The 25,705-nt window shown below is 43.9% G+C and overlaps 1 protein-coding gene across 10 annotated transcripts in view; it reads left to right on the top strand.

The window, feature by feature from the left end:
• The first annotated feature begins 360 nt into the window (after positions 1 to 360).
• SLC4A7 (solute carrier family 4 member 7) overlaps positions 361 to 25,705 on the top strand; it is a 103,051-nt gene continuing 77,706 nt past the window's right edge. For 3 of the 10 annotated variants that reach the window (XM_068152888.1, XM_068152887.1, XM_068152885.1), the window contains exon 1: positions 364 to 569. In XM_068152888.1, the coding sequence (XP_068008989.1) occupies positions 522 to 569 (48 nt within the window). In that variant the 5' untranslated portion in view covers positions 364 to 521. Of the gene's footprint in view, positions 570 to 11,242; positions 11,480 to 23,509; positions 23,739 to 25,705 lie in introns of those variants that run through there. The other 7 variants (XM_068152889.1, XM_068152880.1, XM_068152886.1 and 4 more) reach the window with 5 other exon arrangements.

Raw genomic sequence — 25,705 nt, 5'->3', positions numbered from 1 at the left:
CAGAAGTTGCCAGCAAGTGAGAAGTGGTGATGGGAGAAGCGAGGGTCTAACAGCAGCAGTCATCGGCTGCGCTACCGCTCTCAGTACGGCCGCACAGGCGCTGCCAGCTCGGATTCAGTCTCTCGCCGTCAGGCGGAGCTGACCAGGGGGACGGCTGAGGCGAGGCTGAGGCAACCGTAACGGCCATGCGGCTCCGCGTGGGACCGCCGTTTCCACCGCCCCGCCCCTCCCCACCCTGCCGGGCCGCGCCAACCCCCGGGGGAGCGCAGCGGGCGGGGGCGGTGGCGCGCCACGCGCTGCGCTCCCTCCATTGGCTGGCGGCGCTGCCGATCGCGCGCGGGGCGGGGGGAGCGAGTGCGCCGAGTAGGTTTGGGCTCGGCCCCCCGGCGCGGTGGAGTAGTCGTGGTCGCCTTGTTTGCTGGGCACCCGTGCTGCTCGCTTCCACCGGGCAGCCACAGCCCCGGCTTGCGTCCGCATCGCGTTCTGCCTCCTCTCTCCTGGGCGATCTCGGCGGGGCCGCGATGGAAGAGGAGCGGGCGGGCGAGCAGATGAGACCGTTGCTCACCACGGTAACGTGGGGAGGGAGTGTGGGGAGCAGGGAAGAGCGCACAAAGGGCCCCAGCGGGACATCGCCTCCAGCATCTTGTGTGGGGCCGTCCTCATTCCCTTTTGGGATGGGGTGGGGAGTAGCACAGCAGGATGCACCGGGGACCCTAGTTTGTCTCCCTGTCTCGTGGCGGCGGCGGGCTGTGCAAGCGGCGCCGCAGGTATCTGCGTGCCCGGGGTTCAGTGGCCGTGGGGTTGGGGGGGGCGCAGGTGTGCCCACTCGCCGGCCTCGTGCACGCCTCCTTGCCCCCCGGCGCGGGCTGGCGGGGCCGCAGCCTTTGTTCCGCGGCAGGCTCGGGGCGCCGTCGCGGCGTGCGCCCGGCGGTGGCCGTCGCTGCCCCGTACCCCGCTTCCTTTGTGAGATCCCTGCGAGGCTTGTGCCGGCGGCGGTGGGCGGCGCGGCCTCCTCTGGCCTCGCCTTTCTCCCTGCCCCCGGCCCGCTCGCTGACGAGTTCCTGGGCGAGGGAGAAGTGCGCACACATGGCAAGCAGCGAGCTTCCCCTTGTCCTCATGTTACACGCTCGCGTAGCTGGGTCAGGTGGTGGGTGCGTTTCCCTGCCGGATTTATATTGTTGGAGGGGGAGAAGTGGGGGGAGATGGATGAAAACTACGGAGCTTGGGTTCGCTTCCTTCCCGGGCCGGTGCCTGAGTAAAGCATGTGTTGCCCTACTTCCTGTGCTTACTGAAAAATACATGTGGTTCAACAGTTGTAATTTCCCCTCTCTTCAGATGACTCAAGGTCTGGCGCTTCTGAGCCCCTTCTCTGGTACTCTCCTTCGAGACCTTTTCCAAAAAGTTGTCACTTGTTTTCAGTGGGGATGTGTGATTTGTGACACAAAGAATGCTGTGGTGGACAGAGAAATAACACTGAAAAAAATGCGAGTTTCCTTCATCTTTCCACTACTCTTCAAGAGGAGACTTGAGTCACATTGACAGAATTTGCATTCTAATGAAGTGCTAGCTTCCTGTGACATCAGTATGTTTAGTGGGTCTTTCCTTTGTTATAACAGCAGTGTTGATAACTTAGTGGTCCATGAATTTTGCACGTTTCTTGGTTTGTTACAGTTCTTTGTATGCGCTTGACTACTTAAGATTTTGTAGGTCTAATTCCATGCTGCTTCTTTACCTTATCTCTGCCTCAGAAAGGCACAATCCCAATTGTTTTAGCTTGTTCAAGACAAATTTGTGTAGGAGCAGACTGCTTGATAGGTTTAATTCATGGTGAAACTACCTTCCCTCTGTGTAGGAGATACCCCTTACCTGACAGGGGAATGTACCCATCTAGGAAAGAGATGCTAGTGACATAAGCATTGAGTGTATAGGGTCAAAGTGGATGATGCTAATGGTTACTCTCAGGTGAATTGAAATATAAAGAGGATTGCAGATGTAATGTAAGTCAGTGTGCTCTGAGCACATTTAGGTTTCTTGTAACAGAAATTAGCTAGAGGCTCTTGGGACAGAGGGATAAACTGCTGTACTACTGTAGCGGTCATTTTTGATGTAGGTGTTTTGAACAGAGGTGCTCAGTGGAGTCATCTAAGTTGGTTTCTCCACAACAGCAGTGCCTAGTCAGGAGCCTGGCCTTGGTGCCAGAGTGTGTTCAGCAGGGAGCTGCAGCTGAGATAAAACTGAAATGGTTAGAAAGGAGAGAGAGAGCAGAAAGAATGGTAGGAACTAAATAAAAGGAATTTCTAGAGAAACCACATGAAGTAAATGGCTTAAAGAAACCGTAGGTTGAAATTACTTTCTAGAAAGTGTGAATCAAATCTGAGAATGTAAGTACTGTGACTTGAAAATGCAGAAGTATGATCAAACAAAGAATTCTGCAACGCTTCCTTCTGCCACTGTTGGTAAATCAGGTGGTTCTGTGTTTATGTAGTATTAGATAAGTAATAAGTAAGCTCTGGTGCTTCTTGTATGGAGGAAGACCTCAGTCAGCCCTCCCCAGTTTATTTAATCTAAAGTATGAAATACCCTTCAACTTTCCTTGTTTTGTATTTTAGGTGCAGTCTGAAGAATCATCAACTGTTTAGGACATGGGTGTTTTGAGAAGACTGTTTAGTGGCAATGTGTACATGAAAGTCAGAAGGGGGAGTTGAAACAAATGTCTGGTAGAATTCTTACAACCAGAGAACAATTGAGGATTAGAACATCTGGGATGAGTAGAGGGTACAATAGGAAAATGATTCATGACTGCATAAATTCACATTTCTTTTCTTACCTTGCATACTATAAGCTGCACTGTGTTATCATTGGAAAAGGTTTACTGCAGGACAATGTGATATAAATTGGTTTCTAGATGCAAAATGATTAAATAGACTTGTCAGCCTAGTGGAGAAGATGGGGTAAGTATATGATAAGGCTCTCTAACTCTCTTGTGGAGAGAGCGGGTGAAGATGGAAGAGGAGGCACAATCAAATCGGAGTTAGGTGCTAGGTTCAGAAGAAACAAAAGGAGGTTGTTTGCTTACTGTAGGGACTCCACAGGTGTGCTTGCCATATGATGTATATGCAGAAGGTTTTGTGGACTTAAGGGGAAGTTGGGCAAGTATTGAAAGAATGATGAGGTGAGTAAATGGATGAGCAAGAGCCTCAGAAAGGGTCTGTTTTGAAAACAGGTGGAGGTTGTGAAAGTGTAAAGAGCTTGTTCTGTATTTCCTCTTCCTTCAACAGCTACTTATGGTCATTCTTTTTTAGTTTAAGTAGAAGTGGAGTGTGGTAGTCTGCTGCTTTTAATACATCGGTGAGATTGACAGTTACAAGGATGGTAGTTCATTAAATTCAGTTCATTACTGAATAGTTCACTGGGCTTCTTTGCAACAGCCATAAGTAGTGTTTAAAGGAACATAATATTGCAGCTTTGTCTCTAGGGATTTTGCAGGTAATACTTTCAAATTTTCAAAATACTTTTTGTAATCTTAAGTGTTTTCTTCAGGACTTGATGCTACCTCGGTACTAGCATAACATGTTCAAAAGACTATATGGCAGTATGGCCAAGTAATGGGTTTGTGTTTCTTTGTGTCTGTTTCTTGCAGTGAAGTATGTCTGGTTTTTATCACTGTTCTATTGTAGATGAGCTACTGAAAGTAGCTCTTGTTGGAGTAGAACATACTTCTAGGCTGCTTCTTCTGTCATTCCTGAGTTGAAGTTATGTGGTCTGCCATATCCCACTAAAGAGGGCATTAGTGTCCCTATGGTTTTTTTCTTAAGTAGCTCTGTAGTTGACTATCACTTTTGTTTTTTTAACAGCTGTGCATGCTCACTATGGGATGGATTTTAGACTTTATTATGCAACAGTGGCTGTGTTTCAGAGATGGCTTTGGGCTTTCACTTCAGGCTTCACTCAAAGACTCTCTCAAGTCCAGTCCACTTCCCCAATATGCATCGTCGCCTTTATGGGAGTCTGTCTAATCCTGTATACCGGTGCATCTTTTTAATGCAAGAGGGCAGTGTCTGGTATTCCAGCTTCTCAAATCTGTAAGAAAATATGTGAAGCCTTGCAAGTGTATAGATATATAGATACAATGTCTGTTGAGATGTTAGAGCCATTTGAAGTAACAAAATACACAAATGGGCGAGAAGTACCCTAACTGTCAGGATCTGCTAGTAATTGAAGCTCAAGCAGTTTAATAATGAAAATGACAAAAAGCTTTTTCTTTTCAAGAAAAGTCTTAGCTGTAACTTCATTTTTGTGAATGGATTTCAAGGGAGAGCCAAGTATTTGTTGACAGGTAGACTGGAATACATGGTTTCCAAACTAAGCATTGGACCAGTTACTGGTAACTTTGTCGGTCTGTGTAGTACTTCTCTTAGGTTGTTATTGAAGCATTTCCCTTTAAAATACGTTCTAAGGGTTGCTTTACCTTGGTGGGATTTTATAAGTGAAAATGGAAGTAGCATCAGTACAGTAAAACAAGCTTTTACAGAATTGAGTGCTTCATATCTTTCCACATATCCTGGATGACTTACAGCTTAAAAAATGAAATAGTATCTTATTTGACTTAAGGCTTTTGTGATGGTAAGTCAAAGGACAAGTCTCTGAACAACATTACACTGGTACATAAAATTTTGTCATATTAACATATTAAGCTTGAACCAGTGCTTTTCTGTTTATGACTGGACAAGGGTAACTGAGGGTATATTTGTACTGTGTAATTGAGGGCTGTGCAGGAAACTTCTTCCCTGCAAGTTTGTGGTGTCTGACTGGAGGCATGCTCTCCTCAAGTCAAGTGCATTGCTCTACCCTGGTGTGGCAGTCTTCTAACTAAATAGCACTTATGAGAGAGAATTTTACTAGCCTGAAATCCTTGCAGACTTGAATCTGAGTTTTGAGGCACAAGCAGCTTTTCTGTATTGGGCTGTATGGGTAGGGTGCATGCATTTTACAGCATGCAGTGGGCTATGAGCAATGTCTCCAATTTACCTCAGAGTTAAAGTACTGTAAGCTGCTACTGTTTGTGCTGTCAGGCTTTTTGAGTTCTTAAAGTTACCATGGCTGTCAACTTGAAGTGTTACTTGAAAACTTACATTAGGCTTCATTACAGTAGTTTATTTACTGTCCGAAATAAGCTGTAGGGTGTACTAAGTTGAGTAGCTGCTGCCTTACATCTGTGTGATTGGCATCACTGATTTGTTGGCTTTTGAATATTGATGTCCTTTACAGAAGGGTATCTGTTACAGGAGATATTTAATGGTCCTGAAGTAGTACTAGTTAAGAGCAGTTCTGTTTCCTAAGTGTTAAAAATATATTGTTCAAGTTATGCTCCATGCATAACTAGAAAAGGTATCCAATGAATGCCATCATGCTTTTGGTACAGTGTATTCTGCAATAATAAAGTTCAGGGGACATTTCAAATATTTGCTAAAATTAAGATAGCTGTCTGTCTAGTGTTCTGAAATGCTTATATGAATAGCAAGCTTCAAATGAATAAACCATAAACTTAGAATAAACCAAACCAGGTTGGAAGAGACCTTCAAGATCATCACGTCCAACCCATCAACCAATCCAACCCACCTAAACAACTAACCCATGGCACCAAGCACCCCATCAAGTCTCCTCCTGAACACCTCCAATGACGGCAGCAGAGACAAGCACCATAAACTACTTAATTGTGTAGATCACTAAATGTCTGAATGCAAACATGAGATTAAAACATTTTCTTACAGATCATCTTCAATCTTGTTAAATATGTATTTCTAGATTTACATCTGGACAATTAACAATAGGTGAAAAAAAAGGTATTTTTCAAGTGCAACATTTACATTTAAAACGTCAGTCCTGACGCCTTTTGCTCCTTTTTGTGTTGCTGAGAACAGGCATCAGTTATGCAAGCATCCCAAATCTACCTTGCCAGCATATCTCTGGTTACTAGAAGGGATTGTCCACGTTAGCTTGTGCTTGGCAACCTCCGAGTTCTTTGATTCACTGGGAGTTAAATTTGCTGCAGTAGAGAGAGCATGTGGTGACAAAGGACATGAGTATTTTAACCAGCAGATGGAGCCTTTTCAGTTACACACCGGCATGCATATTGACTCAGTTCTAGAAAACTTTTTCTTAGTCTTTCATTCCTTCTGTCTGTAGAGTGTGACTCAGTTATTTTATAATTTGTTTATCTGCAGAGGAGGCTAAACGTTTTCATTTTCCAATGACAGTGCCAGCATTGTACAGCAGGAAAGCCATTTCATTTTCATAAAAGTGCAAGAAGAGGGAATGTGCATTATGGGAATTGCAGATATCTCTGGAAGTTGTCTCGTGTCACAGGGGTAGAGCTCTGTAGCCTTTGTACACCTTGGCTTGCCAGAAGTAACATTACAGAATTTTCTTCTGTAGTGTTGTATCTGATAGTCTGGATGCCCTCCTGGATCTGCAGTAAGTTACTGGATGTACACCATAATAATAGAATTAACCAGGTTGGAAAATACCTTTGAGATCATCAAGTCCAACCTATTACCCAACACCATCTAATCAACTAAACCATGGCACCAAGTGCCTCATCCAGTATCTTAAACACCTCCAGTGATGGTGACTCTACCACCTCCCTGGGCAGCCCATTCCAATGACAAATCACTCTTTCTGTGAAGAATTTCTTCCTAATATCCAGCCTAAACCTCCCCTGGCACAGCTTGAGACTGTGCCCTCTTGTTCTGGTGCTGGTTGCTTGGGAGAAGAGACCAACCCCCACCTGGCTACATCCTCCCTTCAGGTAGTTGTAGACAGCAATAAGGTCTCCCCTGAGCCGCCTCTTCTCCAGGCTTAGCAACCCCACTCCCCTCAGCCTCTCCTCTTAGGGCTTGTGCTCCAAACCCCTCCCCAGCTTTGCTGCCCTCTGGACATGTTCCAACAACTCAACATCTTTCCTAAACTGAGGGGCCCAAAACTAGACACAGTCCTCAAGGTGTGCCTAACCAGCGCTGAGTACAGGGGCAGAATGCTCCCTGCTCCTACTGGCCACACTGTTCCTGATGCAGGCCAGGACTCCTGACTTCTGCCCAGGAAATGCTGTTAGCTGAAACAGATTTTGTTTCTTCTTCTCCAGTGCTTTAAACTAGATTGACTCAAAGCTGTGTAATGGAATGCTTGTCCTATTTGAGTATACTGGCACAAGCTGTCTTACTTAGGTAATGCTGGAGTTCTATGTAACCCTGAAACACCCCTGCCTTATGAATTGCAAGTCTCATTTTAGCAGATGTATTTGCAGTGCTGTACTTGTATTGTCTTGTATCCTCCTTTATCATGGACTTGTCTGAAAGAGCTTTTTTTTTTTTGTTCCTTAGGGTTTGACTTACAAGTCTTAAGTGCTGATGATTTTTTGGCAAACACACTGTCAAAGTGAAGGATAGGACCTGATTAAATTCTTTTTGACCTCTCCATCACATGATGTTTTTGAGGGATAAGTTGTCTTTTACCAGAAAGTCCTGCTGAGGGGTATTTTGAGATTTGTTGTGACTCAGGTGTGTGTTTTGTACAAATGATACAGAATGAGGACTGACAGTTTTCATACTACATTGCTGTGCTAAAAGACATTTAAACACATCTTGTTGGCAGTATGACTAAGGCAATATCCTGAAATACCAAAATATTTTTAAACTTAGAAACAGCCTTGAAGTTGTGTTGTTTTTTTAAGCTGAAAGACAGTCTTCAGCAGAAGTTTCCAGATGGGGCACCTATTCTCACTGCTGCCCCAACTGAACAGAATTTCTAGAGCCCACCTCCAAACAAACTGGACCTTCCTGTGAATGAGGTATGCGAGTAAAGGGTGCAGATAGGACGGGAGGATTACTTACAGAGCAGTATCCTTCATCTTCCCACCATCTAATATATGCTGGAGTTCTGCTATTTGGCCTTCTATTCTGCCCTCTGCTACTGTCCCTTCTATTCTACAGCTACAATACCCAGAATCTGTTAGCTGAAGTCTGCCTTTAGGAAAGGAGAACTGAGGAGTCTGTCTTTTCACTATGGTGATGTGTGTATTACGAGTGTATATGAACAGTGTCTTGAAACACACTGTGCTTCCCTGAAGTGTGAAGCGAAGGTGTGTGTCACTTGTTTGTTTTCTTTTTTTCGTTCTCCCTGGTTATTGTTGTACTAAGCTGATTTGTCTGGATTTTCCATGACTAATGTCTGCTAAATATATGCCAGTGGTGTCTTGACTGGGATCTATTTTAAGATAGAGAAAAAAGACAGCTAAGTGATTGTAAATACCTAGGTTAGGGCAAGGGTGATACCTTTTCCTAGCAAGAAACAGTTGGTAAGAGTTTGCTTTAATGAAAAGTGCTACTTCTGAACACCAGGACTTTCACTAGCAAAAGGCTGGAGAATCTCTAATCAGGCTCTCTTGTTTGTGTATCTTTTTTACCAAAGAACAGAAAGAGATAAAAGCAAGAGCTTGTATCCTTCATTGCACCACTACAGCAACATAAGCTGTCACTCTAACTCCTGTGAGGTTATTGCTCTGCAACCTGCATGGACTAAGTACTTCTGTTACTTTTTATGCTGTGTTCAGTTCCATACAAGGACTTTGAGGTGAGCCCCCAGACATGTCTCTTTCACAAGGGAAGTATGAGAGCCTTCTGTTGTGTTCTCCATGTCTTTACTTCTCTTAAAAGTGACAGTCTTTCTCCACCATCCCCAGCTGAAAGTCTAATTCAAAAGCTTAATGCTCTTGCTGGCAAAGATACATACCCTTGTCACACTTTGTCAGATGGATCCTTGTTCCTGAAAAATTCCTGTGGTCATAGCAGTGAAAGTTCTGCCAATCTCTTTTTGGTGGTGCACACTAATAAGACAAGAAACAACAGGTTCAAGCTTGAACACAGATGATTTCACCTCAACATGAGGAGAAACTTCTTTACAGGGAGGGTAATGGAACACTGGAACAGGCTGCCCAGAGAGTTGTGGAGTCTCCTTCTCTGAGACTACTGACTACCCTAAGTGATCCTCCTCTGGCAGGGGGATTGGACTTAATGATCTCTTGAGGTCCCTTCCAACCTCTAATATACTGTGACTGTGTAACTGGATGGTGACATCTTCCCTCTGCTGTTCTTGGAGTTGGGATCTCATATTGCTTCAGCTGATTTTGGAGACGTTGCTCTGCAGCATGTTGGATGGTCTTGAATGGTGTTTCAGGTGTGAACTGCTGGAACATGTCAGCCACCTCTGGGACATGTGCCATGCTCCTCCTTATGTTGTTAAACAATTTACCATCTAGTTCTGCTCACAATGCAGATTTAAAGCACATGTCTTAATGCAATGTCTTGTTCTACTTGCATTTGGCTTCTGATAGACACATGTCAATATTACTGTAACAACTCCAGTGTTGTAAACTAACTTTCTTTGAGTTGAACCTGGTGCTGTTATTCATACCATGCTGCAGTCATGCTAGCTTCAAAATGAAAGTACTGGCTTGAGCAAAGTATTATGGGGCTTGAAGTTCAAACTGTAACACGGGAGGCTTTCTGTTCCAGTTGCTGCTTTTGAATTCGAGGTTTTTGGGGTCTTGACTCTTTCTCTGATGCAGTTTAGCCTGTTGGTTTTAAATCAAAACAATTACATTTTTTGGAGCCCAACTCATGGCACAATAAGACACTGTCTTAAGACAGTCATATTTCAGCAGGAGACAAAAGGATTGAGATAACAGAAGACAGATAACAAGAGGATTCAATTAAGGCTTGAAGCTTAAAAGTGTTTTATATATATTTCTTTTTTTCCTGTGCTGTTTGCTCTATTGAGATATTTGCTTTCCGCTGGAGTCTGGCTCCAGTGTGCTGGCATCTTGTATATAGTGCTTCTGGTAACGAGCTTTATCCTGGGGCAATGGTTTACAGTTCTGATGCTCCTGTATTGGATACTGGCAGGCCAAGTTTTTTGCAGAGGAATACAGAATTTTCTCAAGAATATCACCAAGAGATCTGCCCCATTCTTAGGGCGGGGGAGTCCTCTAGTGAATTGGAAATTCACCCCTGGGCAAGTGGAAAATCCTGACAAGCTGGTGAAATGTTTGGAAGAGGTCTGTTGTCAACCTGGGAGTTTCTGAGAGACAGAACATTGCAGTGTGTTGGACTAGTACGTGTCTATCGAGCCCTTCTCATCCAGTGCTCAGATTCTTCAGGAGCAAGAGAAGGTCTCTGGGCCAGCAGAGATGGTTGTAGTAGAGAACCAGTCTTTGCCAGTATCTGCTCCTCCTGTGTGGAAAAAGAAACATGGAGGGAGAGCAGCTTGTCCTGCAAAAGATAATGACAAACAGAGGCCATCAAGGGAACAAGAGAAGGAGCCGTGACTGCTTGCTTGGTTATCTTTGATTTTGGAAGATGGCCAAAGACAGACAGTGGATGAAACAAGCAGAAGGCCTCCACAAGGCCAGAAAAATCTCTTCCTCTGTCCAGGTCTGTGTTTCAGCTGTGAAGGAACTGTCCCAGGAGGTCCATCAACTCAAGAACATGTTCTGTTCCCCACCTCTATGGTCCTGTGTTTCGGCTGAGAGGAGCAGGTGCTCCTCTGTCAAAGGCAGAGAATCTGGGAGGTACAGACCATGGTGTACCTTGTGGTCTTACTTGCATGACCATGGGGAGGACGTGAGGAAGTGGGATGGAAAACCTGCTGGCTGCACAAGTATGTGAATTACAAGGAAATTCTTCCCTTCAAGAATGCTGCCTTGGTTTCTAGGGGAAAGTTGCCCTAAAAGAGCAGTCAAGCTGATACTGCTTTTGATCCTTCTGACGGGACTTCCAAAGCGTCTTCACAAGATGCAAGTGATCCCTGTCAGAATTAGATGAGCCCTACCTCCAACCAGATGGAGGAGAGGAACAGGTGAGTTTATTGGACTGTACAGAACCAATGCTTGGCAAGTTGAAGGGGTGGAACCTGTCTGTGTCTCTAGTGTGACAGAGGGATTTCCACTCTTGGATGTGTGGAAGATGAGCACTGGAATGCAAGCCACAGTTTGCTTTCACTTGCAGGGGTGGAAGGAGTCACTGGTAGAAACACAGCCCTGCCATTTGGACTGGTTGGCTGATCCAGAATGTACTGGAACCCTGTGGAGCTCCAGGGCATCTGCAGTGGGAGTGTTCTATGTACTGCAAACCAATCTCACTTTGAGTGGGCTGTGACAGATGTATATTGTTCATATTGTCCTGCTGGACATGATGTAGGGAGGGAGAATGTTACGGGTTGAGTTGAATCTGCTGCTGTTATTCATACTGTGCTGCTGTAATGTCAGCTTCAGAAACGAAAGTGCTGGCTCTAGTGAAGTATTTAAGGGGTTTGGAGTTCAGATTGTAATGTGAGAGGCTTTCTGTTCCAGTTGCTGCTTCTGGGTTCCAGGTTTTTTTGGGTGCTGACTCTTCTAATGTGATGGTGGTAGGACAAGGAGGGATGGGTGAGTAGTTCTGGCATGGGCTTTTGGCTTGTTTGCTTCTGCTTGCCTGCTGCTTTGCACTGTTGTGGTTTTTTTTTCTACAAACAGGCTAAGGTAATTATGGATTTTGTACTAGGATTATCTGATTTTGCTCAGTAAACTATTCTTATCTCACTTTCTTTTTTGGTCTCGACCCTGAGTTTTTGTGTGTTACTTTTCCCTCACTTCTGTGTGGAGGGACCCGGCAGGTTAGCCTTTGCATTAACCCATGACACTGGTGCTGCTGTGTTGGCTGATGATGTTGCATAACTTCCTGGCCACTCAGCTTAGAGGGACCAAACACAATAGATGTTCATGTTTACGTTTTACCAGGTCACATGCCTGCAATGGTGTACAGTTCTATCCTTTACCTGGAGGTACTTAATGAGGTATTTATTAAGCAACATATAGAGGAGAGACAATTCTGCTTCAGTTGAAAAGGTTAAATTGTTTTCTTTGTGTGATATCTGTGAGCATAATTTGTGGCAGGTGGAAACACTACAGCTTCAGTCTGTGGTGGGCATTGCTTGCTTCACCTCTGTCTCTTCTCTAGAGGGATTTTAGCTGAATAATGCTAGTGATGCTTACTAGTGCTAGATACATTGCTGCTTCATTTCTATTAAAAAACCCCAAACAAACTATTGTATTTCAAATATTGTTTGTTTTAGGCTGGTGACTTTTTGCCTTTCACCCCTCTTTGGCTGTCACAGCACTGTTGTGAGGGTATACTATTATGTAAGCACGTGCATTTCTTTAACGTGTCAAACATATTTCCAGATGGACTTTGTGTACAAAAAAGGAAAGGAGAAACTTCTTAGTGAGTAGCCACGCTGGGTGTTACTATTGATGGCAAATTCTTAATTTTGTTTGTCAAGTGACTGCACCCAACCAGTCATGCATTTGAAAACTTACATAAAAGCAGAGTAATAGCATCTGATCGTTATTATGACTCATTTAAGGAAGAGATAAAACCTGAGCCACAGAGATCCTTTCCTTATTCAGTTTGGTATTTATTAATATTGCTGCACTTGCCTGCCATTGAAGGATATTAAAAAGCAAATGAAGGAGGCAGATACTCTTGAAATCAGCATTTGCTTGAATTGAAGGTAGTTAGGTAATGACAGGATGGAGGGACTTGTTTCAGCTGGTAGATGAAGTGTAAAAAAAACAGTCAATTGGGGCAGATCTAGATTGTAAATGCAAGCAAATACATTAAAGCTTTGGTAACTTGTCTCAGTGGAAATTCTTGAGTTTTGAAAACTGCTTATGTATGTTAACCAAAAAAGGAGTAGCATTAACCTTTTTTTTTTTGGCATCAGTGATGCCATCTACCTGCCTTAACTACTGATGCTATAAAAAAATCACAGTATCACAGTATCACTTAGGTTGGAAAGGACCTCGAGGATCATCGAGTCCAACCTATCAACACAGCTTACAATCATGCTTACAATTACTTTATATGTTTTATAAAGGTAACCAGTTGGGGTTTTTTTCCATTGGATTTTGTAATGCACTTTGCTAGACTGACTCTGCTTGCTTTTACTGAAATACCTAAGTGTATATGAGTCTGTGTATGGTAAGGATAAATAGTCTTAGGTCTTGTTGTAGACTGAGATGTTCTAGGTGGAGCTGCAGATGAGGGAAATAGTTTGAGAAGCTGAGAGTGTATTTCCTTAAAGTTAGTAGAATAAACAGTTATTTTTAAACTAAGTAAAATTAGACATTCAAGCCTTCAGAACAGGGGGCCTAAAAAGTATTAACTGTCTGATCTCCAAGAAAGTGACCAAATTATAGGTAGAATGCTAGGTTTTTTTTTTTTAATGGATCAGCTGCTCACCAAGTGATTGATTAAAAACCCCACAACTATTTGTCAAGCAAAACTTAAGAAACTATATTGTGGATTGATGCATTCAGAAATAACTAGCTTCTTGACCAAAAGGCTTACTTTTCTTTTGCTGCCCTTAGAAATCTATAGGGCTTGATGGCCCCTGGTTAGGTAATGAAGTTTCAAGTGTCCAAGGCTGTAATCTTCTTGTTGCTTTAAGAGGTTGCTGCAGAGTGCTTCGAGTTAAAATTACAAGTGGTGCATATTTTGAGTAAAGCCATATGTCCGCTTCCAAGCACTGGATGATGTCATAGCCGCAAGGTGAACTTGGTGGCAGTGAAGACACGAGGGAACCAGGAAAATATATCTGTTTTCTAGAAATACCTTGATCTCCAAACTGAGGTTTAAATTTGTTTTAGCGGTTGCAGTGGTGGCAAGAGCTGGGGAGAGACGTGGACGATGGCAGTACAGGTGTCAGGGCTGGGAATGGTGCTGTGGAGGCTAAGCGCTTGTTATGACCTTACCAACCCTGGGCAGCATGGGGGTGGGGGGCAGCCGCGCCTGAGGTTCAGATCAATTCCCTTGGAGTAAATGACGGCGGAACGATGCCAAACAGCTCCCGAACTGGGGTTTAGATTGAACCGCAGCAGAGGCAAAACATGGGAGGAAAAATACCTATCAAATAGGAGGGCTATCACAATTTCCCTGGCTTAAGAATGCTGGCATTGTCGCAGGAGCAGGTCCAAGTTTCTTGGCGGCGGTGGGGAGCGGGGCTGTTCCGTGTGGTCTTCCCTAGGCCGCAGGCAGCGCGAAGCAAAGCCGTGCCAAGAGCCGCGTCTCCGGGACGCGGGCAGCGAGCGGGGAGCCGAACGGTGCGGGGCCGAGCGGAGCGGCGGGGACGCGGGGCCGTGCCACGTAGCCGCTGTCGCTTGCCTCTTCCCGCTGGCTGAGGCGCGGGGCCGAGCGGAGGGGCGGCGGAGCGAGGCGGGTGCCACGTGTGTGCCAGCCGCCGAGCCCTCCAGGCGTGCAGGCAGCGTCGGGAACGGGGAGCCGTGGCGCCGTGCAGTGCGGGGCGGCGGCGGGAGTCAAGGGAAGCGGAGCCGAGCCGAGGGGCTTTCTCCAGCCCTGCTTCCCGCGAAGCTTCCCCGTTTCCCCGTCACGGGAAGGCCCCGGGCCAAGGGCACCGCTCCCAGACCGTGTGCACCCCCGCCCCTCGGTGGCGCTTGTTGAGCCAACGAAACGCTTGGGGCCTCACACGGCCCGAGGGGATTCTGGCTAGGCAAGGCAGTGACGCTGAGTACTTGTGACGATACAGAAGGTGTATCTGTGTGTGTATGCACCCCTATCTCTGGAAATGTAGTAAAAATGTACAACATGGGTGATTTCCTGCTTAAGAGTAAAGTGTACCTCTGTCCCAGATGGCATATTGGCTTCTATATTGTGACCTGCATCGCTTCCATTTCTTGTCAAGCTCAGAGGATCACTTGCAAATTTGTGGTGACATACCACAAGAGTCTAAACAATGTATTATGGCCGCATTATGATCTGGAGAACCTGTTTCTTGCTTCACTTGTCTTGTGGTATAAAAGAGGCTCTTGGGCAAAGAAAGAAGAAAATGTCCCTTTCTGCCTTGGGGGTGGCTAAAAAATAATAATAAAAAGTAAAATAAACCCCCCCCCAAACAAACACAAAACCCCCCTCAACATGGAATGCCATGATCAGATACAGAGTACTGTAAAATGTAATGACATCTGAATAGTGATTATGGGTTGTTGGAGTATATATGTGCTTTTATTTTTAAGATGTACTAAATTGGACTGGACAATGATGTGTTTTGTTACAGAAAAGTAAAGAATGAACGTGATCTTCATTTTGAGAGCTGGTCTGCTGTAGAGTTGTGTATCAAAATAATTCTGTGCTGTGCAAGTCTGATAGTTGTTTTGTTAGAAAGAGCTTTGCCTGACTTTAACCTCACCTGCTGACAGGTAACCTCAAAGGAATTGGATTGTCAGTGACACCTGTTCTGTGTGAGCAGAGTCTTACATTCCAATGATATGGAAGGATTCCTATGGGATATCTCCTATTAAAAAATGGTTTGTGACACTGAAAAATAGGTGCACTTTCTCCGTGTGCCTGCAGAGACTGAAGCATTGGAGAGAAGTTTTTCTTGGTGGTGGCTGTAGACAAGTGCCCCTCCTTTAAGATGAGAGCGAGAGCATTTGCAGCTCTAAAATAGTGTCATATATTGTGTTGTATGTAACTAAACAGAGACTTCCTTCTAAGCAATATAATGGCAGCTTTCCTCATGTGCTGGTGTCTTTCAACCTTGTTATGAATTTCTAAGCTTGAAGTGTGTGCCATGTTCCTTTTGATGAATGCCATTTTAAAGGTTCTCTAAACATACCTGCAGAAACTTGTAGGCAGAAAGTAATGAAGATCGCGTTGTAAGTGATATGGATCACAGAATTATAGAATGGTTTGGGTTGGAAGGGACCTCCCAAGGTCATCTAGTCCAAGCCCCTCTGCAATGAGCAGGGGCATCCCCAACTAGATCAGATTGCCCAGAGCCTGGTCAAGCCTGTCCTTGAATATCTCCAGGGATGTGGCCTCAACTGCCTCTCTGGGCAACCTGTTCCAGTGTTCACTACCCTTATGGTAAAGAATTTGTTCCTAAGATCCAATCTAAATCTACTCTTGTCTAGTTTAAAACCATTGCCTTTTGTACCATCACTGCAGGTCTTCATAAATGTGACACTTTCTTTGAAGTTTGGTATTTCCTGCTTTGTGTTGGTTGTATTGCTGAAGAAAGGACTTCTAAATCCCTTAGATCTCAAAGTACCAGAAATTGAATAAGGTACAAAAAAAATGCTATTTTCCCCTTGATACACATAGTGATTATAATTTGAGGTGGTCAGCAGCAGCAGTGACCTAATTTTGCATCACCTGTGTAGACAAAAGGTTTGAAACAAGTTACAGACTTTATATCACGATTGGCCACTAATGCTGTATCAGTGCAAGTCACAGAAAATCCAAACCTCAAAACTCTCTGTGGGAATTGAAATGAGGCTAAGTGATCTTATGCAGCGTTGAAGGAGCAGAGCTCTTGGTGCAGTTGACCACGGAACTCTTTGTAGATGAGAAAGCAGAGGATACTTAAAAGACCAGCTGATTATGTAAGTCACAGTACATTAGAGGTTGCAAGGGACCTCAAGAGATCAAGTCCAACCCCCCTGCCAGAGCAGGATCACTTAGGGTAGTCAGCACAGCCATAAATTCTGGTAGGTTTTGAAAGTCTCCAGAGAAGCAGCCTGTTCCAGTGTTCCATTACCCTCTCTTTAAAGAAGTTTCTCTTCATGTAGAGGTGAAATCTTCTAAGAAGTTCAAGCTTGAACCTGTTGTTTCTTGTCTTGTCAGTGTGCACCACCAAAAAATTAATGTGTGAAATCTACTGGCAGCAAGTAATTTGACAGAAGTCTTATTCATGGCAATAATAATTTACATCAAAGTTGTCCAGAAACTAGATGTAATGAAACAGATGGAATTACTTGCTTTAAACTGGTTGTGGTCCTGTTGCAGTAGTTGAAGACTCCACTTGAGCAGCAAAGAAGTTGCCTTTTCTTTGTAGAATGTGCCACCTGGCATATAGCTACAGCACGATAGAGAAGTCTAGGATGGAGCACGGGGTGGTTTGTCTTCCCTTGCAGCTGAGGATTCTGGCTTTAAACACTTACTGGTTAGGTGCTAACCTTAATAGTGTTGAAGAGCCCAGGTTTATGCTGCTTGTAAAAAATTGCACAGTGATCTAAGACTTGTTTAGGATTAAAAAAAAAGCCCTCCAAAATGCTGCTAGAATGCCTGAAAATGTATTTAGGTAAGAGCAAGCCATGAAGGATATGTTGTAAACTGAACAGCTTTGATTTTTAGAAAGCATTCTCATTCTTTAAAAAAAACCCAAACACCCAAACCACAAAAAACACCACCAAAAACCCTCAAGACAAACAAAAAACTCAAAGCAAAAAGTCCCTGTAAATAAAATCACCCCAACCCCTTTGGCCTAGCACAGTGCCATTTACATGGTGACCACATGCTCAGGCATGTTGAATTGCTGTTCTTGGTAGCATTCTGTATGAACATGATGAATTTTTTCTATCACTTTCTACTGAGGGATTTTTTTATGAGTACAGAAGTGAGTGAAGTATTCTAGAACTTGGTGTACATCTTTTTTTCAGCTTCATCAATGTATTTGAATCAGGACTGCAGGGTGATTTTTTGTTTTGATTTGTTTGTTTTTAAGTTTTTGAAATGGCATCTGCACAACAGAGAGTAAGCAGTAGTCTCACTCTTGATGCCTGTTCAGTTTGCAAATTTCAGTGACATCCTCTCTAGAGAATAGAATAGAATTAACCAGGTTGGAAAAGACCTTTGAGATCAAGTCCAACCTATCATCCAACACCATCTAATCAACTCAACCATGGCACCAAGTGCCCCTTCCAGTCTCTTCCAAAACACCTCCAGGGATGGTGACTCCACCACCTCCCTGGGCAGCACATTCCAATGGCCAGTCTCTCTTTCTGTGAAGAATTGCTTCCCCATATCCAGCCTAAACCTCCTCTGGCACAGCTTGAGACTCTGTCCTCTTGTTCTGGTGCTAGCTGCCCACGAGAAGAGACCAACCCACTCCTGGCTACAACCTCCCTTCAGGTAGTTGTAGAGAGCAATAAGGTCTCCCCTGAGCCTCCTCCTCTCCAGGCTAAGCAACCCCAGCTCCCTCAGCCTCTCCTCACAGGGCTGTGCTCCAAACCCCTCCCCAGCTTTGTTGCCCTTCTCTGGACACCTTCTAGCAACTCAACATCTTTCCTAAACTGAGGGGCCCCAAAACTGGACACAGTCCTCAAGGTGTGGCCTAAGAAGAGCTGAGTACAGGGGCAGAATGACCTCCCTGCTCCTGCTGGCCACACTGTTCCTGATACAGGCCAGGATGCCCTTGGCCTTATTGGCCACCTGGGCACATTGCTGGCTCATGTTCAGCCTACTATCAACCAGTACCCTCAGGTCTCTTTCTGCCTAGCTGTTCTCCAGCCACTCTGTCCCCAGCCTGTAGCACTGCATGGGGTTGTTGTGGCCAATGTGTAGAACCCAGCACTTGGATGAGAATAAGTATGCAGCTCTCAGAATGATGTGTAATTCTAGAATGGCAGGAGGGCTCGAACTTGGAATCTACTTCAGCATCCTTGATGGCTTGTGACAGCTGTCCCGCAATGCACTGCGAAACACAGGAGCCCACTACTGGAGCAATACCCCAGAGAATATCTTCTGTATGGAGTGCATCTATCACTTTCTTTTCCCATTGGAAGCACTCAGTTCCGTAGGTGTGTGCTGATTAAAAACTGAAGCAAGCCAAAATGCTCTGTGTAGATGCACCTCTTGGGACCTAGCTCCTGTGTGAAAATTGTACTTGGAAAAATACTTGTAGGCAAACTCTTCTGTTTTATAGGTCGTTTTAAATTCATTAAATGATGAGCCACTGCCTATGGAGGCTTGTGTTCTTTTGCTAAGAGAATAACATTTCTTGGAGGAATAAGATGCTCATCTTCATATGAGTTAGTAGGTTCCCATTTAATAAGAATCTGAACAAAATTGTCTGTTGTGGTACTTACCATCTGATGGTTTGTATCATACAACTTACTTCTGCATATCTTAATCTGTTACTTGCTTTCCTTCCCTCCTGATACCTCCATGACCTCAGCTACCTTCCCCCCAGTCCAAAATAAAGCCTCATTTAGAAGTATTATTGTCTCATAGGTCAGTATTTCTTGTGTTGGTGGGTTTTGTGGTCATGGGTGGTTTTGGGTTTTTGTTTTAGTTGTTTCAGATAGAGGAAGTAAGGTGACAGGGTTGGCTTTTATTTTGGGCTGCAGTGTTAGGAAAGGTGGTCATGTTAATTTTGTATATTTTGTTGGTATAAGGAAGGATGGAGTTTGGATTGTGGATGCAACTTAATGCTTGCACTCCTCCATCCCCCAAAACAGGATTGGAAGACATCAATAAAAACCTCATATCAGATCTACCAATTTACAGGCCTGGACATCCCTATGTCGGTCACTATGTGGGTATGTCAGTATGGCCTTCTTGACAGAAAACAAACACTCCATTTCCTTGAACTCCTCTCTGGCTAGGTCTCCTAGAGCGGGGCTTTTATGGTAAACGGTGCTCAGAGGATAGTCTTGCCCACCACAGCTACTTTAAATCCTGTCCTGCCATCTCAGAAGGGCAGGTGAAGCACAGCTCTGCCTGCTGGAGATGCCGCAGAGCCAGCAATAAGGTGGTTTACTACCTCTTCATCATAGATTAGAATCATGATGGCTCTCATTTTAGGAGCAAAAGTTGGAAGATAGAAAAAAAGGTCTTATGGCTGGAGTAATACATGCATCTGGCTGCTGTGATAATGCTAGTGTCGCTATCAGATGTGATAATGGATATTTTTACAGATGGATCCAGAAACTAGTCATAACATAATGAAATGAAAATTACTCTTCCAATTCATGCTTCTGCATTCCACATCATAGTTAACAGAGGTTTCAGAAGTAGTCCAATTTTGAGAGCTCTTTTAAAATTTAAAACCTTTCTGTTTTAATGGAAATTATGGACTGTATATTGGCATGTGAAAAGACTCAAGGTTTCGTAAAGAGCTAAGAGTTCAGTTGAAATCTTTCTTTTCTCTCTGGAGAATGGACACACATCTTTTTGGACCTGTGTTTCCAGAAAAGTGCTTTGTAGCTGTTGTTGCTCAAATAAGTGGAACTTGATGGAGTATGAAAGTGAAGGGGGAAAAAGAAAAAAGAGGAAAGATTGGTGGGAAAAGTGTCACAGTACATTAGAGGTTGGAAGGGACCTCCAGAAATCATTGAGTCCAACCCTCCTGCCATAGCAGAATCACTTAGGGTAGTCTGCACAGGAATGCATCCAGGTGGGTGGGTTCATCATAGTAGCTACTTATGTTTCCTTCCCCACCCCCCCCTTTAAAAAAAACAAACAGTCATACATTTAGTAAAGATTCTTTTGCAGCACCAAACATAAGGTTTGAAATACATTTACAGCACAAATAGCTTTGCTCTGAGTTCTCACAGTGTTCTCAAGGAACATGTTAAAGGATGTGGTAATTTTCAATGTATTTTTCTACAGATAGCTAGAATAGTTCTGAATAGTTCAGAGTAGTTCTGTAGTTAAGCATAGAATCAACAAGGTTGGAAAAGACCTCAAAGATCATCAAGTCCAACCTGTCACCCAAGACCTCATGACTACTAGACCATGGCAGTTGCAGTTTGTAGTTGTTTCGTTCTTCATCTAATGCAAAGTTTTTCCCTGCTATTTATTCATAGATAAGAGCAGAGGTTTATCCACAGAGCATTTTGGTATCACTAAGGTGGGAAGAGACCTCGAGGATCATGGAGTCCAACCTGTCTCCACACACCTCATGACTAGACCTTGGCACCAAGTGCCACGTCCAATCTCCTCTTGAACACCTCCAGGGACGGTGACTCCACCACCTCCCCGGGCAGCCCATTCCAATGACGAATGACTCGCTCGGTGAAGAACTTTCTCCTCACCTCAAGTCTAAACCTCCCCTGGCGCAGCTTGCGACTGTGTCCCCTTGTTCGGGTGCTGGTTGCCTGGGAGAAGAGACCAACCCCTTCCTGGCTACAACCACCCTTCAGGTAGTTGTAGAGGGCAATGAGGTCACCCCTGAGCCTCCTCTTCTCCAGGCTAAAGAATCCCAGCTCCCTCAGCCTCTCCTCATAGGGCTTGTGTTCAAGGCCTCTCCCCAGCCTTGTTGCCCTTCTCTGGACACGCTCAAGTGTTTTGATGTCCTTCTTAAACTGAGGGGCCCAGAACTGGACACAGGACTCAAGGTGCGGCCTAACCAAAGCAGAGTACAGGGGCACAATGACTTCCCTGCTCCTGCTGGCCACACTATTCCTAATGCAGGCCAGGATGCCATTGGTCGTCTTGGCCACCTGGGCACACTGCTGGCTCGTGTTTAGGCAGCTGTCAATCAGCACCCCCAGGTCCCTCTCTGTCTGGCTGCTCTCCAGCCACTCTGACCCCAGCCTGTAGCTCTGCATGGGGTTGCCATGGCCAAAGTGCAGCACCCAGCACTTGGACTTGTTAAATGCCATCCCGTTGGACTCCACCCATCTGTCCAGTTGGTTGAGGTCCCTCTGCAGAGCCCTTGTACCCTACAAACTTGTACCAGTTTGAACAAAATCTTGTTCAGAGTGCTGAATTTTTCAGCTGTGCTCCTTATGTGTGTGTTCTTTGTGGTGGTGTGTGTTTGGTTTTTCATTAGTAAAGCTGGTTGACCCTTGTTTGTTTTGTTCCGAGACAGTGACTGTTAACTGGGACTTGACTGACTACACACTAGAAAGAGATTACAATAAACAGTGAGAGGGTTTTTTAAATTTTCCAAACCAAGTAAGTATTCTTTCTAAACCTTACACAAAAATCAGCAGAGGTGTGAATTCCAGTCCCTCCCTCCCTCCCTGATTCAATCCTGAGGAATCCTCTTCTTCCTGCACATACACAAACACATACACCATTTGAACAAACCAACTTTTGTTCTTCTAGTAGAAGTAGTTCCAGTATGGATTTACACTGAGGAAAACTGTGTTAGGGTGTGGGAGAGCTGCCAGCATGCAGTACAGCATAGCTATGTCAGGATTCATCCACATGGCTGAAGAAATGTGTGAATCTGTACTCTGCATTAGGAAAATAATGTTTGGCTAAGGATGCTTAGTTGAGAAGAATATAGGATATAGAATAGAATATAGAATAAACCAGGTTGGAAGAGACCTTCAAGATCATCGCATCCAACCCTTCAACCAATCCAACCCAGCCAATCAACTAACCCATGGCGCCAAGCACCCCATCAAGTCTCCTCCTGAACACCTCCAGTGATGGTGACTCCACCACCTCCCCGGGCAGCCCATTCCAATGGGCAATCACTCTCTCTGTATAGAACTTCCTCCTAACATCCAACCTAAACCTCCCCTGGCGCAGAGATCAGTGCGAGGGTATCCGATATGTTTTCTTGACTCTGTTTTTTGTATATGGATCATGTAGTTTCTGATAATTTACATATAGCAATAGAGAGGCCTTTAATAGCTTGGAAGTGAAAAGATTCACCTACATGTTGAACATCTGTTTACAGAGTAGAAGCAAACTCCTCTTAACTCTTGCCAGCGCTCTCTGAGAATATTTGTATTGATCTACACTTGGAGAATTTTCTGGACTGAGAAACACAGTGGGGAACTGAATGTGGCCCTCTGATTTCTGAACTACTAGGTGATAAATAAAATCTTCACAGCTGCACAGTATATTCCTTTTTCAGTATTTGCCCCAAGTTTCTGAACAGTGAATTATTTGCTTTGTGTTATCTTAATTGTTGATCGGTTGGAGTGGCACCAGTCCAGTTTGATTACTAGAGTTCCCAGCATCTAAGTGGTAGGAATGAAGGAAGAAAAAAGCAAGGCAGGCAATGTCATGACATGAAGGCTAAGTTATAGATCATGCCTTAAAGAGATATTTTTCCTATATATTATATGATGGGACAAGGAGATTAAATTATGTTAGTGATGAAGAGTGAAGTGAAGCTCTGCATTTGATCTGCTAGGGGGTAGGTTGTGTTTCCTTGTTTAAACCAACCTTCAGAAAAAAAGTATAGCTGCTTATCTCAACCTGAAACAGAGCCATCTTATTCTGGGAGGAGACTTGAAACTAATTGCAGCTAACAGCATGTCTTTTCCTCTTCAACAGGCAAAAAAATAAATGAGGGCTTTTTTAAGGAAGTCCTGGTTTATTTTTCTGAACAAGAATATATGACTAATGCAAAATAAACAAACCTGGTTTGGAATGAGTGTTTGGTGAAAGCTTGCTAATCCAGCTATAAATGCACTTAGCAGATGGTTTGACTTCTGTTCTGGGAGCTGAGGTATAAATGTGCTTTCATTTTTTTAGTGCTAATGAAATCTTAGAGCAAAAATACAACCTTGGAGCTATTCTTAGCTGCCGTTGATGCAGAAAATGTTAAGTCTTGAACTCTGCTTCAGTTCCTTTTTTGGTATTCCCTGAGCTGGAATTGAAGGCATGCTGTCTTGCCGATTTTGTTCTTGTGTGACCCTGAAGTAGCTGTAATCAGTGGCCTGGGAGATGAGACTGGCGATGGAGTGATTGGCTGCAGGGCTGGGGAGCAATTTCCTGGAGTACATCTGTGTGGAGCAGAGCGAGCTAAAGCAAAGCAGTCATGTATGCGCAGTCTCTGATCTCTTGGGAGGTTCACTACAGGGTCTCTGACAAGGGCATTCTCCACTTCTACACATCAGCATGGAGGAGGCTCGTCTAGGGAAGAAAATGCAACCTGTACGTAAATAGCAGCTCTATAACTTAATAGTGGTTTGAATGGGCTTTGATGCGAGTGATATGTAGCAGCTGTGTGTCAGAACGGTGTCATTTAAGAAAGGAATTTCGAGATTTTATGATAGAAACAATACTTGAAGTAGAGATTTCTGTACTAGGGAAGATATTTTCTGTGTAGCTAGAATTGCCATAGTAACTGTCTCAGTTCAGAAAGAAAATCATGGTAGTATACTGTTGTATGCTGAGAGTGGCTGTGTGGAGTGTTTTGTTGTATTTTGTTTGCATCTACGTTATTTTGAGTTGGCTTTATTTAATTTGAAGGCTGGCAGCTGTGACTTTGAGTAATTCCATGCAAGTACAGCGCAGAAGTTTCTAGTAAGGAATATTGAAATAGCCTATGGATTTCTGTAGCAAAAAAAAAAACCTTGAAAGGTAACTTAATGAGCTGTGTAACAGATGTAAAATGTTCCTAGAGGTAGTGTTTTCTTCAGACCTCCGTTTGTGGCTATTTCTACAATGAAGTCGTGGACTCTGGTATTATCATTACAAGCTATTGCTTAGCTCTTGTAATCTTTATAGCTGCTATTTAGCTGCAGTGCAGTGTGTGACTGATTACTCCTTTACAGCTCCCTGGAAACTAAAATCTATGGGGTAGAAATTTCATAAGCCATATAGCTTCAAAGATCTCTGAATTGTTTTCTGTAAATTCTGTAAGACTACCACTGAACTGTCTGTTTTCTTGTGTGAGCCTAAGAAGTAAGAGTTTCATTTGCATATGTTGAGGTGCATCTGATTGCATTGGTCTTGTTTTTTCAGTTCTCTGTAATGCAGTGATTGTTATTTGATTTTCATTGTTGCTGCTACCTTCAGCTCTGGATACAGAATTCTCTACCAAGCACACATGTGTAGAAGATAGGAGCTGAGTAGTTAATGAGCATTCTGCTATTGGTTATAAAGATTCAACTACTAGCTGTCGTCTTAGAAATCAAAGTAATTAGTGCTGTGAAGCTGCTGAACGAAATTTAGTGCTGTGAGGCAATGATAAAATGCAACTCTGTAAAATGACTAGTGCTAGACATGCAACTTGATGTTTTATGTTGGACTGGTGACATTATTTGCTAGCTTTATGCATGGTAGTACTTTCTCTGGCTGGCAGAGCACTTCAGTTAAATTCAAATGGGCTTCCAATTTTAATCAATAGTCTCTTGCATTTTAGTCATGCCTTAATGTTAACTCATTCCTTGCATTCATTCCAATTCAGGTTTTACTGACACCTTGCTCTGCGTGCTGTGGCTGGCATGGACAGTCACTAGTGTGATCAGTCTCTTGCAGTGTTTATGCTTCCTTTTCTTTCCGACTTTGCAGTTTCATTTTGTGTTCTGATTAACACAAGCACTTTGTTTACTGTCCAAAGACAAGTGTTGGGTTTGTCTGGGACATAGCTTGTCTTGCAGGTTGTGACATTCAGCGTGACAGTAGCCAGAGTAATGTCTGCTGGAACCACTGAAATAGAATTGTTTATAAACATTAGAAGTTTAGCTGTGTTAGGAAGCAAAACATTAACCTGTTTACAACTGCTTTTTTTTTTTCCCCAAATGTGGTGGGGGTTTTCTTCCAAAAGTGTGATGGGTTGGGGGTTTTTTGTGGATTGGATTTTTTGGGTGTGTTTGATTTTTCCAGCCCCCCTCCCCCCCCCCTTTAATTTTGTTCTGTTTTGCAGTAGCACACTTTTTTCTTTCTTTTTTAAAGTGTCCTTCACATGCACTGATGGAAAAGTCAAAGTAAAATGCACTTTTGGGGAGCTGTATTGAAGCCTGTTGATGTCTTTTTGAACATACTTGTCCAAATAAGGTTTGTATAGCTCCTCTAAGTCTTCTAGATGATTGGTCAGACTTATTTAGTAGGGTAAGCTGAGCAGTTAATTGGAGGATTAGTAGGCTGGAAACACTTCTCTAAGTATTCCTAACCTC

Source organism: Melanerpes formicivorus, unplaced genomic scaffold (genome assembly GCF_026170545.1).
Source record: "Melanerpes formicivorus ecotype bairdi unplaced genomic scaffold, bMelFor1.0.p_v2 SCAF_24, whole genome shotgun sequence".
NCBI lineage: Eukaryota > Metazoa > Chordata > Aves > Piciformes > Picidae > Melanerpes > Melanerpes formicivorus.
The sequence above is the reverse complement of the archived record's forward strand: the minus strand, read 5'-3'. Positions and strand labels throughout refer to the sequence as shown.